The sequence below is a fragment of the Nematolebias whitei genome, chromosome 17, assembly GCF_014905685.2.
Source record: "Nematolebias whitei isolate Nwh7 chromosome 17, NemWhi1, whole genome shotgun sequence".
Classification (NCBI taxonomy): domain Eukaryota; kingdom Metazoa; phylum Chordata; class Actinopteri; order Cyprinodontiformes; family Rivulidae; genus Nematolebias; species Nematolebias whitei.
The window spans coordinates 38,808,727-38,821,785 of record NC_056514.1 but is presented as its reverse complement, the minus strand read 5'-3'; the positions used below and the strand labels follow the sequence as shown (position 1 = coordinate 38,821,785).

The following is a 13,059-nucleotide window of genomic DNA, read 5'->3' as shown; positions in this document are numbered from 1 at the left end:
AGATAAGATAAGATAAGATAAGATAAGCCAAGATAAGATAAGCTAAGCTGAGCTAAGATAAGATAAGATAAGCTGAGCTAAGATAAGATAAGCTAAGATAAGATAAGCTGAGCTAAGATAAGATAAGATAAGATAAGATAAGCCAAGATAAGATAAGCTGAGATAAGATAAGATAAGCTGAGATAAGATAAGATAAGCTGAGCTAAGATAAGATAAGCTGAGCTAAGATAAGATAAGATAAGATAAGATAAGCCAAGATAAGATAAGCTAAGATAAGATAAGATAAGCTGAGATAAGATAAGATAAGATAAGATCAGATAGAACTTTATTGATCCCGCAGGAAATTGTTGATGGTAGTATATTTATTTTTGAAGCATTCTAGTTAGAACAAACTACTTAGGAAAAACTACAAACATTATAAAATGCCTATTTTTTAAATATTTTTAGGCTTAGAAATCAACATTTATTGATATTTTATTTTCTCTTTTACCATTGTTTTTTTTAACAATCTCTTCAAGCATAAAGAGCTCTATACTGAGACAGTTTTATAATGTTGGGGTGAATTTAATTGAACAGTTTGTTCGTGTTCCTGAGCACTTTTTAAAATTACATGCACTTCTTTTGGTGTGGATTTAAGGAATAAAAACAGAAACAAACATAAGCCATAAAAAAGTGTTTTGTTTCCTTGTAGAACAAAATTTAAATAATAAAAAGTCTCACCGAGTTATTTGATGTTTGACTTGTCTCAGTGCGGCGAGCGGCTCGTAGATACGGTCTCAGCGAGACGATGGAGGACGAAGACTGGACGCTGTTCTGGACCGACTGCTCGGTGTCTCTGGACCGGGTTAGGGACATGAAGCGTTACCAGGTGTCCGAGTCAGACTGTCCACACCTACACGTCTCACTGCCCTCAGCAGGAAACACCTCTGAAGCTGAATTCAGTGATTTTTGTGCTGCAAAGACATAAAACGAAAAGTTGTAACAGTTTTTACGGCTCAGCTCGGCTGAATGGTTCTTCAGTTCAGCAGGTCGTGACCCAAACGCTCCTCTTTGAAAACGAGTTCGACCTGAACACAATCACAGATACGAACGGCCGCGGTCGTCTCTCGCTGTAAATGTGTTTGTCTTCACAGAAAATCAACCATTTCCCAGGGATGAGTGAAATCTGCCGCAAAGACTCGCTGGCGAGAAACTTGAACCGGATGCTGAAACTTTTCCCCAAAGACTACAACATCTTCCCCAGAACGTGGTGCCTTCCTGCAGAGTCAGTCTGCTCCTGCTTTCACAGTTTCACTTGCCTGAATGCTGAGTCAGCACAAACTTTTACAAATATTTACTCTTTTTCTACTGATGTTTCCCCCACAGGATACAATGTCTTCAGTTCTTTAGAATACACCGATTCTCTGAAACCTCTTTCAGAAAACTCTTCTTTTTTGTCTTTTTATGTTGCTTTTAGCTTTTATAATTAGCTTTTTACTACTTTTAGCTTCCATCTAAACTTATGCTCATTTTAGCTTATCAAGTTCAAGTCGACTTTATTGTCGTTTCCATCACATGTGGTACATAAGGTGGAATGAAATTATGTCCCAGTTATACTAAAAAATAGCAAACATATAAACTATAAAAACAAACTGTAAATAAGGATCTAAGATATACACCAAACAAACACCAGACGGTTCGCTAAAACATCTAAGATATAAGCTAAACACTAACAATGTAAAACACCAATGTTATGCTTTGTTACTTTTAGCTTTTACTGTTGATGCTTTTAGCTTCTAGTTTATATTTTACTACTTTTAGACAGCTTTGAACTCTTTTACCGCCAATAAAACGTTTTAGCTTTTGCCATTTTTCCATTTTAGTTAAAATTGTTTAACTTTAGCTTTTTATTAGCCTTTTGTTACTTTTAGTTTTTTGCTTCTTTAAATAAACCTTTTGCTATATTTAATTAAGCTTTTGCCACCAATAACTTTTAGTAAGGGTTTTAGGACTTTTAGCTTTTAACTCATGCTTTACTCCTTTTACTTTTTAAAAAATCTTCTAGTTAGCCTTTTGTTACTTTTATCTTCCAGCTAGTTTTTGCTATTTAAACTAACTCTTTGCTGCTTTTAGTTTTCCACCCATAACTTTTAACTGTGCTTTTACCTTGTGTTTTATCCTTTTAAATAATGTGTTTTTTGCTAGTGGTTGCTACTTTTAACTGTTTTATTCAATGTTTTGTTCCTTTTAGCTTTTAGCTAGTGTTCTGCTTCTTTTAGCTTTAACTTAAAGTCATTCAGTGCTTCTAGTTATTTTTGTCGCATGTTATGATCTGTTGATTTGGTTACAGTTACAGTGACTTCCAAGCGTTCACCAGAGCCAAAAAACGTAAAACCTACATCTGTAAGCCAGACATGGGCTGTCAAGGGAAAGGCATCTTCATCACCAAATCTGGTAAAAATATCCAACCAGGAGAACACATGATCTGCCAGGTGTACGTGTCCAAGGTGAGGTTCTGACCAGCACCACGTTTAACATGCGGCGCTCCAAGTTTACACGTGTCCTTTATGGTGTGCAGCCTTTCATCATTGATGGGTACAAGTTCGACCTGCGGGTCTACGTGTTGGTGACGTCATGTGACCCGTTCAGCATCTTCATGTTCAAGGAGGGCCTGGCTCGCTTCTGCACCACAAAGTACACCGAGCCGACACAAGGCAACGTGGTAAGAGCTGAGCTCGCATTCATTTCTTTCATGCTTCATTGTTAATTTATTCTTTTGTTGTTTTGGGTTTTATTTTATGTATAGGTAAAAAATAAATAAAATACTGGATTTTAGTCAAACGCAGAGAGATGCTGGATTTTTTTGTTTAAGCAAAAGTTACAAAATCCAAAGTGCGCTTAAAAAATCTCTTGAAATACCTTTTCTTTGTTGCTGCTGTCAACAATTTAATTTTTTATTTATCATTGTGTGAAACAATAAAATAATTCCTGCCTTGGACTAATTAGTAGTATTAGTATTATAACATATTTTATGAAGAATGAAAGCGTGAAAATAAGAGCATGAAGTTCATCTCTGTTATCATAAAATTAGGACAAAGTAGTTATAATGTTGTTTTTGTTGTTTATGTTGTTTTTAATTTTTTGTATGTCACCATGATTAATTTTCCAGATTTTCATTGTGAGTAGAGATATTTTTAATATTTTTTAAACTGTGTAACGTAAAGAAACCAGAAAAACTCAGATCTTTGAAGGTCAAACAAATACTCCTTTGTTCAAATACTGCTTAAAGAAAATGTTGTAAAAGACATTTAGAGGTACGTGTGTGTGTTTTGTAAAATGTATTATTCCAGTTTTGTTCACTATATAATATCTGTTCTTGTGACAGATAACATAAATGCATGCTTGGTTAGCATAAACCTTAAATAAACCCTTTTTCCCAACATTAGGACAATGTGTGCATGCATCTGACCAACTACTCCATCAACAAGAACAGTGAGAACTTTGTCCGTGATGAGGACGTCGGCAGCAAACGGTAAAAACAGACGTTAGAAGTTGTGTTTTTCATAAAGAATCATATTCACGGCAACTTCATTTAGATTTTTGATCTACAGAAAACTGTCCAGCCTCAACAAGCTCCTGGAGTCCATCAGCTGCAACACAGAGAAGATGTGGAGCGACATCGAGGACATCATCATAAAGACGCTGATATCCGCCCACCCCATCCTCAAACACAGTTACCACACCTGTTTTCCCAACCAGACCGCCGGCAGCGCCTGCTTCGAGATCCTCGGCTTCGACGTGCTGCTGGACCGCCGACTCAAACCCTGGCTGCTGGAGGTGAGAACCCAGACCGGTCCGGTCACTTTCAGCCATAAACCAGGACACAAGGCACGCATGTACAATAAAAATATAATTTATCCAAATAGGTTTGAACTTAGTTTTTCACTATCTTACACCAACATGTTTGTTCAGCTAATAAAATACCTCAGTTCAATAAATATTTAGTGTTTACATAATTTTCTTTATTTTTATTTAACCACAGACAAGCTGAAACTGAGCTGTTGAAACTAAAGTTATCAAAACACAAGCTAAAATGGAGAAACTGTTAGCTAGATGCTAAAATTAGCAATAGGCTATTTAAAAATAAATGAAAAAGCTTGATAAAACCTAAAGTAGCAAAAACATAGCTAAAATTTTCAAGCAGCAGAATAGTAACAAAGTTTAAATTACAGAACTGTAAGTAAAAGTAGCCAAAAAAACAGTAGTATTCATTCATTCATTCATTCATTCGTACTCATCTGCTCACACAGACTCATGTTCGTGCTGCCGTTGTTCAGCGTATTATTTTTGTACTATTACGTGTTTCGCATATTCTTAGTTTAGTGTATTTCTTAGTTCATATCTTAGATCTTATTACTGTTTTTCTTTTACAATTTATACTTTTGTTGGATGTACCTGGGACCTTGTGTATACAATTTCATTCCACCTCATGTACCACGTGTGATGCAAATGACAATAAAGAACCTTGACCTTGACCAAAACACTAGCTAGTAGCAGTAAAAGACTAGCTAAAAGTATGAAAGGCTAGCTGAAGTTTAAAAGATGCAGAACATTTGCTAAAAGCTAAAAGTAGCAAAACACTAGCTAAAAGCTGTACTGTATAAGATTATGTAGCTAAAAACTAAAAGTATGAAAGGTTAGCAAAAAGTTGAAAGATGCAGAACAGAAGCTGAAACCTAAAAGTAGCAAAACACTAGCTAAAAGCAGTAAAAGACTAGCTAAAAGCTAAAACACAATGGTAGCCACAATCAAAACTTAGCTAAAAGTAGCAACAGACTAAGCTAAAAAGTTACAAAAGGGCCACTAAAAGTAGCAGAGTGGTAGCTAAATTAGCCAAACACGAGCTAAAAAAGTAAAAGTTTAGATAAAAGTTAAGTGTAGCAAAAATGTAGCTAAAAGTAAAAAAAAGAATAGCAGCTAAAAACAAAATTATAAAAATATACTGAAAATTGTAAAAAGATTATTTATTAAGGAATTGAAAAGCTCCCAATACCTTTCAATGAGAAAATATTTGTAAATAAAAAAAAGAGTCAGAGCAGCCATCTCCTGAAAGAGCTGAACCTTCTGATATATGACTAAAACTACACGAAGTATTCAGAAGTAGTTAGATTGCAAACAACGTACAGAAGGAAAACAATGATGTCTATGCTAAACCTGCATTCAGCTAACCTGAGACAAACCTTTGTACACCTTAACATTCAGGACATCGTTAAGAGAAGCAGCTTTTAGTTTTCAATCCCTGAGTTCTAGAAAGAATCTGAGCAGGACTTGAACACCTGATTTCACCTCAAATGTGGAGGCTCTGAACATTATTTAGCCTTAAAGCATCAGTTTCTAATTAAGTTTAAGGTATAATCTGTTTGCGCGAGCTCAGGTGAATCACTCCCCGAGTTTTACCACGGACTCTCAGCTGGACCGCGAGGTGAAGGACGCGCTGCTCTACGACACGCTGGTCCTCATCAACCTGGACGCCTGCGACCGTCGCAGGATCACCAAGGAGGAGAGGCGCATGGTGAAGGACAGGCTGCAGCAGATCCGCAGAAGAGAGGACCGGTGGGTAAATGACGCCCGAAGGTCAAACACACACACTTTTGTAGGTTTGTGTGTCAGTGTGTGTGTGCGTTTCACCGGCAGGTCAGAGGAGCTGCGGCAGAGCCAGGCAGCTACGGCGGAGCAGATGGAGAAGTACGAGGCCAATCACCTGAGGGGCTTCAAAAGGATCTACCCCAGAGAGGGGGGCGAAAAATACGACCAGTACTTCAAACACAGCAGCTCCCTGTTCCATGAGACAGCAGCATCCAAAGCCAGACAGGAGTGTGCCAGGTAGCATACCTTTAAGATTTTAGCCAGTCCTCAGCTACCATTAGCTTTTAGCTACTGTGATTAACTACTGTTTTTTTTATTTTGTTAGCAAACTCTTTCTTGGCACAGTGGATGAATTTTATTAAACTTTCAAGAAGTATGGAATGTACATCTTCAACATAGGCTGTCAAATTTCTTTACACAGGGGGCCAAAATTAACATTTATTTAAAAAAATTATAACTTGACCTTAATTTTCAAATATAATATGTCAGTTCAGTAATCCAGCAAATAAGGAGCACAAGTCAGTGTAACTCTTGTCCCAAGCCCGGGTAAATGGTGAAGGTTAAGTCAGGACTGGCATCCGATGTAAAACACTTTTGCCAAAATTAATATGTGAGTCTAAGCGAGACCATACCGGATCGGTCGAGGCCCAGGTTAACAACGACCGCCACCGGTGCTGTTGACAAACGAACGGGGTGTAGGGGGAAATTGTGCTGCTGTTAGTCGAAGACCACGAGGAGGGAAACGTGTCAGGAGACAAAGGGAGAAGAGGAAAGTCAAGAATGTAGGACTGAGGGTGGACACTCTAAATGTGGAGACAATGACAGGCAAAGGTAGAGAGCTGGCTGATATGATGCTGAGAAGGAAGGTAGATGTTTTATATGTACAAGAGACCAAGTGGAAGGGCAGCAAGGCTCGCAGCCTTGGAGCAGGGTTCAAACTGTTTTACCATGGTGTAGATAGAAAGAGAAATGGAGTAGCGGTGGTCCTGAAGGAGGAGCTGACAAAGAATGTAGTAGAGGTGAAGAGAGTGTCAGATAGGGTGATGTTCCACAGTTGGATGTGATGAGGAGGAGAAAGATACATTTTTTAAAGATCTGGATGAAGTGATAGAGAGTATTCCCAGGAGTAGAGAGTGGTGATGGGAGCAGACCTGAATGGGCATGTTGGTGAAGGAAACAGAGAGGATGAGGAAGTGATGGGTAGGTTTGGTGTCAAGGAAAGAAACCAGGAAGGACAGATGGTGGTGGATTTCACCAAGAGAATGGAAATGGCTGTAGTCAACACATATTTCCAAAAGAGGGAGGAACATAGAGTGACCTACAGTATAAGAGTGGAGGAAGGAGTACGCAGGTAAATGGACTGTATGGACTGTATTTATATAGCACCCTTCTGTCTTATCAAGACACTCGAAGCGCTTTACAACACAATCTGTGCCTCATTTACCCATTCATACAGCTCTCTACTAGATCTCTACAAAGATAATTGAGCAAATCATTTTAAAGGGACTAATCAGTGCTTTTAGGTCACAGTCATACACCGATGGGACACACATCAGAGGCTATGAGGGGTTCAACGTCTTGCCCAGGGACACTTCGGCACGTGACTGCTGGTGGAGTCGAACCCCTGCTCTAACAACTCAGCCACAGCCGCCCCAGGTAGACTGCATCCTGTGTAGACGAGGAAACCTGAGGGAGATTGGAGACTGTACGGTTGTGACAGGGGAGAGCGTGGCCAGACAGCATCGGATGGTTGTGTGTAGAATGACTGTTGTTGTGAAGAAGAGAAAAAGAGTAAAATCAGAGAAGAAGACCAATACTACAGCAACAGTAATTAGAGAGACAGGTAGGAAGGTACTTGGTGTGTCATCTGGACAGAGAATGGATGATAAGGAAACCTGGTGGTGGAATAGTGAAGTGCAGGACGCCGTTCAAAGAAAGAGGTTAGCCAAGAAGAAATATGACAGTGAGAGGACTGAAGAGAGGAGACAGGAAGATAAGGAGATGGGACGTAGAGCAAAGACGGAGGTAGATAAGACAAAGCAGAAGGTGTATGATGAGTTGTATGGGAGACTGGACACTAAAGAGGGTGAGAAGGACTTGTACTGATTGGCAAGACAGAAGGATCAGGCTGGAAAGGATGTGCAGCAGGTTTGGCTTATTAAAGATATGAACTGTAATGTTCTAACAAGTGAGGAGAGTGTGACAAGAAGATGGAAGGAGTACTTTGAGGAGCTAATGAATGAAGAGAATGAAAGAGAAAGAAGAGTAGAGGTCATAGAAACTGTGGACCAGGAAGTGGGAAAGATTGGTGAGGGTGAAGTCTGGAAAGCTCTGAAAAGAATGAAGATGGGGAAGGCAGTAGGACCTGATGACCAGTGGAGGTTTGGAAATGTCTTGGAGAGATGGCAGTGAGGTTTTTGATTCAAATATTCAATGGCATATTTGAGGGTGAGAAAATGCCTGAGGAATGGAGAAGAAGTGTTCTGGTGGCCATTTTTAAGAACAAGGGTGATGTACAGGGTTGTAGCAACTACAGGAGAATTAAGTTGATGAGTCACATGATGAAGATCTGGGAGAGTTGTGGAAGCAAGACTTAGACGAGAGGTGACTATCTGTGAGCAGCAGTATGGTTTCATGATGAGAAAGAAAATCACAGACACCATCTTTGCTTTGAGGATGCTGATGGAGAAGAACAGAGAGGGTCAGAAAGAACTCCATTGTGTCTTTAGAAAAAGCATCTGACAGAGTGCCGAGGGAGGAGGTGTGGTGTTACATGAGGGAATCTGGAGTGGCAGAAAGTATGTTAGACTGATACAGGACATGTATGAGGACAGCAGGACATGTATGAGGACAGCAGGACATGTATGAGGACAGCAGGACATGTATGAGGACAGCAGGCCATGTATGAGGACAGCAGGACATGTTAGACTGGTACAGGACATGTATGAGACAACTTGGTGATTAAATAAAAAAAGACACTCAAACACATTTTAAAGGTAATTTTATGAGACTTGATATGTCAGAGATTGAGTGTCCGTTTCTAAAATTTTATCTCCTGGCCCAGAAACATTAGTAAGAAGGGCCATTTCTGGCCCTGGGGCCTTGAGTTTGATCTTTGTGACGTAACTTATTAATTTTGGAGTCGAGCCAATTCAAAATGGCTGTCACAGCCAAGTGACATTAGAAAACACAAGAATGTGACTGTTTTCATTTGCTTTGATAGCTCAGTATTTGAAGATATCAAGTTAAAGTTGGTGTGGTAGTAGCTGGGAGTCATTCACAACACATACCCTGAGCTCGAACAGATCCCGGTGTTATTTTTAAGGTTTAACACGATCAGCTTCAACGTTGTCAATTCATAGGATGATCTTAGTCTAAAACTCTGACATGAAGGTCAGAGCACAATATGCATTTCTTTAAGAGTATTATTTTATTTATTGATTAATTTTAATAGTAGTTTATAACTTTAGTGCAGCAGCGAGCTCATTTTAGTGTTATTTTATAGTACGAAATCTGCTGTTTTGACCATTTCAAAACCAAAAAAATCACTGATTTAATTGGTGTTTTTCTCTTTATTTTTTATATATTTTGTCTTTACCAAACCACGGGACTATTTTCATTTACCTTCTAGAGGTTTAGTTCTCATCGCGTCTGTTTGTCGTTGATGGAGAGGAGCTAAAGTCTGTTTGTGTTTTCAGGCACCAGCTGCAGGAGCTGCGTCTGAAGCAGGAGCAGAACGAGCTGAAAATGATCAGGAGGAAGGACCTGCAGGGAGAAACAGCCGGGGAGAAAGTTAGACCAAGAGGAAAGTCAGCTCGGCCGACCTTTGACCCTCGGCCTGGGAGTCTGCATGGCGTGGATGAGGCGCAGCGTCCACAGGTAGCCACAGGGGGGCGTCACACTGCTCCAACCCATCAGACTGATGGCTCGTCTCCTGCCTGACCCTTCAGAGCTAACACACTATTTAAATTACACAGAGAAGATAATTTTTATTGGATATGAAAATATCTTTTATTGTCAAGGCAGGAAAAACGAACCGTGTCATCAAGGTGACCGGCTGACAGTAACTGCTAATCTGTCATAAATAAAACTGTGCTGGCTGCAAACACTGAGAGCAATCAAATCAAACCAAACGTCTCGGTTGCTCTGCAGGCGCCTCTGTTTGAACTCTCTGTGGATCCAGAGACCGCAGGAGAGGAGGAGCAGTGCCAGGGGGAGGAAGTGAACGATTCCGAGGAGCAGGAGCGGATGGACGCACTGCTCCAGAGGAGGAAACTGCTGGAGGACCTGGGGGTGGTGAACTGGATCCAGCAGCTGCTGCCGACGTGTCAAACAAAGGGACAAGGGGTCCTGCAGGACGCCAGTGAGACCTGCAGGACCCAGCAGAGACCAGAGCAGCTGAAGGTAGGAGGAGGCTGCAGGGCCAAGAACAGCTGCAGCTTCTCATCTTCGCCTGATGCTTGATAAACCCAAGAGCTAAAGCAGTTTTTTATTCCAGCTGGGTCCTTTGATGTGGTGCTCTCAAATGCAGCAGCAGCAGCCCAGTGTGCCGACCGTACAGCAGGTAAACAACAACAATAACAACACAAGAAATCAGTTTAATTTAAAAAATAATAAAATTTTCCTCCATGATTTTAACTGAGGCAGCCCTGCCTCCTTCAGGAGGAATTATTCTAAAATAAAGAGCTCAATGTTTTTACCTTTCATTTTATTTTTAAATAAAAAACATGTTTTGTATGATTGTGCGCCGGTTTCACATTTATGTTCGTCTTCCAGCCAAATTGATCTTTTCCAAAAATGATAAAATTATCAATCAGATGGTCGGTGTGTTGTTGTTTTTTCAAAATGCTAAACAAAATAAAAGAACGTAAAATATAACAAACTTTAGCAGAATAACTAAACAGAATCCAGAAATAAACACGAAACCTTGAAACAAATAAATAAAAGCAAAAAAATTGAATGAAAAAAAATTTGTAATTCACAATTTAAATTTTTCAAAGAACCAAACAATTTTTCCTATTTATTTATTATTTATTCTTATTGATTTTTATGTATTTTATCGAGTAAATAACAGAAATCTTTTCTTTAAGTAAAATGGCCACTAACTCAACCGTTTTTATCAACGTTTTATCTGATCGGGTCTCGTTCTCTAAATTATTATTATTTTGATGATAACTTAATTTTTATGACAAACGTCTTTTCAAGAATTGAAGCTTCCTGCTCAGCTCAGACTTAAATTTGATGCTTTAATCTGTAAAACTGGAAACGAAACCCAGATTCAGCGGTGGTTCTGATGCAGGAGCAAAAAACAACCGGTAATTAATTAATAACGAGTGTTTTTTTAGATTATTGTCAAAGTTTAATGGAAATATAAAGCTTGACTGTTTTAGCGGGTTATCGTTCAGAATTTAAACGGCCCCTTTTTATTGTTTTTCTGCAGTTCTGCTCAAACGCGACTCAACAGAACCTTCTCAGGCCCAGGGGGGCCGGGAGGGGCCTGAACAGGTCCGACTTCCTGCGCTCAGAGGCTGAGGGCCCGATCAGACCTGGAGAAATGCCCAGCAGGACCCAACAGGACCCGGGTGCAGGTGAGCACAAACTATATTCCTTATTGAACCAGAAAGATGCTGCTGTTGGAATCCACAACAAAATTACTTTTAAATAATTATTAAAGTTGACAAAGGAGTGGAAATAAGTTTTATTAATCAAATTGTTTTTTAAGATCTCCATCATCAGTGACGGCATGATGTCACACGCACTGTTGCTTTTAAACCTCAAAATAAAAACAGAAAACATCTGTTTTGTTTCGCTCGTTTCGTTTGTCTCTGTTTCTTTTTAGGTTCTGTGGACGGCAGGAGAAGCTCCTACGTGGACCCAAAGTCCCGGGGCAGGATCCCCGTCGTAAACCAGGTCCACAAAGGGTCCCACGACCCCGCAGACCTGCAGAGCCTGTTCGTCGTCTCGCGCGTCCCTATCCTCAGCAGGCCTGGATTATCTCACTACTCGTCCCGCAGAGCCCCCCAGCACGGAAAAGGGCTCTGAGGAGCCGGACCACCGACCCCTGAAGACCTCTAACAAGATCCAGACCTGAAGCAGGTCTCTCAGGGTTCTTGAGACACCTGAGGGGTGGAAGTGGAGTGAAATTCATCTGTGAAAACTGAGTAAAACTGAAACCTCTGTGCCTGTGAAGATCGTGTTTGTTCTGATTTTTATGTTTTTGTATGAAGCTTTTTTAACCTTTTAATATTCACAAATAAACTTTATGAGAATTTACGTCCAGTGCCAAAATAAAAAAAGACTCGTCTGATTGAAAATTTAGATTTTAATATTTTAAGAAAATCAAAATGCATCCGATGATGATTTGGTTTTTAAAGGAAAATAAAACGTTTATAAATTCTTTAAATGTTAAATAATCACCGGAGTATTTTTTTAGAGTCTTATCTCAACAAAATGTTTGTAAAATCTGTTATTAAAATATTTTTTGCACTGAAGAAAAAAATAATGATTTTTTTTCATTGCTGTGACAAAATAAATAAAACAAGACATTCATTTTTCTTTAATATACAGTTTTATAAATCTTTATTTTTATATTTTAGGTACATTTTGCTGAAATTTACTTGCTTGTTGTAGAAAAATGCATTTTTTAATTATTTTTTTTAGCTCAAAAGGCAAATGTTATTTCTGTTTTGTTTTCTGACAATAAAAGCAAGTTTATTCAAATAAATAAATGTATTTAATCCAAGACCTGTGAGTTCCAAAGATGACTTTTATCTTTATTATTTTATTTATATCAAAGATTTAATTATTATAATTTCTATTTTATTGTATTTTTGTGCTAAAAGGGTGAACAAGGTTTAATTTTAAATAGTTTTAATAAACATTTGATTAATTCCGTGCAGAAATCCTGCAAGCCTCTAAATCTGGACAGGAAAACAATTTTTTAAATATTGTTATTTTAATTGTTTATTATTTGCAGCTGCATACATTTTTTTGTATTCAATGATCTTTTTATTTATTTTTAGGATTTATTCGTTTTCACTTTAAAAACCTTTAAACATGCGGCCTAAGACTTCAATAAATCAATAAAAAGTCTTGTTCCTAAAGCTGGACTGTTTCTAACAGAGTTCTGTTTTAAAGGAACGACCTGTTTTGTTTTTTATGATTTAATCACAAGAAAAAAAGAAAGTTGCATTTCAGGAATTTATGGTTTTATTGCGTCTATAAATGTCGGAAATCCTCTTTGACCAAAGAAAGCAGCAGCAGACTGAATGAGAAGGTTCATTGAAAATAAAACTAAACGGAAATAAAACTTTAAAGGAACAAAAATAAGGAGAAGATTGTTTTGTTATATATTTTATTGTGAGTGTCGACGCTGCAGGAGCTGAATTTTTCAGGCTCTTGAAGAGGTTTCTTCTATTTGAAGATCATTTTTTT

At 38.7% G+C, this 13,059-nt stretch overlaps 1 protein-coding gene across 1 annotated transcript in view; it reads left to right on the top strand.

The window, feature by feature from the left end:
* The window catches only part of ttll6 (tubulin tyrosine ligase-like family, member 6), a 13,627-nt gene extending 1,960 nt beyond the window's left edge, over window positions 1–11,667 (top strand). Inside the window, exons 3-14 of the mRNA XM_037690955.1 lie at window positions 750–868; window positions 1,134–1,264; window positions 2,330–2,486; window positions 2,558–2,701; window positions 3,426–3,511; window positions 3,591–3,816; window positions 5,414–5,592; window positions 5,674–5,862; window positions 9,324–9,504; window positions 9,778–10,029; window positions 11,066–11,213; window positions 11,465–11,667. Coding sequence (XP_037546883.1) covers window positions 750–868; window positions 1,134–1,264; window positions 2,330–2,486; window positions 2,558–2,701; window positions 3,426–3,511; window positions 3,591–3,816; window positions 5,414–5,592; window positions 5,674–5,862; window positions 9,324–9,504; window positions 9,778–10,029; window positions 11,066–11,213; window positions 11,465–11,667 — 2,015 coding nt within the window. The remainder of the gene's footprint in view (window positions 1–749; window positions 869–1,133; window positions 1,265–2,329; window positions 2,487–2,557; window positions 2,702–3,425; window positions 3,512–3,590; window positions 3,817–5,413; window positions 5,593–5,673; window positions 5,863–9,323; window positions 9,505–9,777; window positions 10,030–11,065; window positions 11,214–11,464) is intronic.
* The last annotated feature ends 1,392 nt before the right edge of the window (window positions 11,668–13,059 follow it).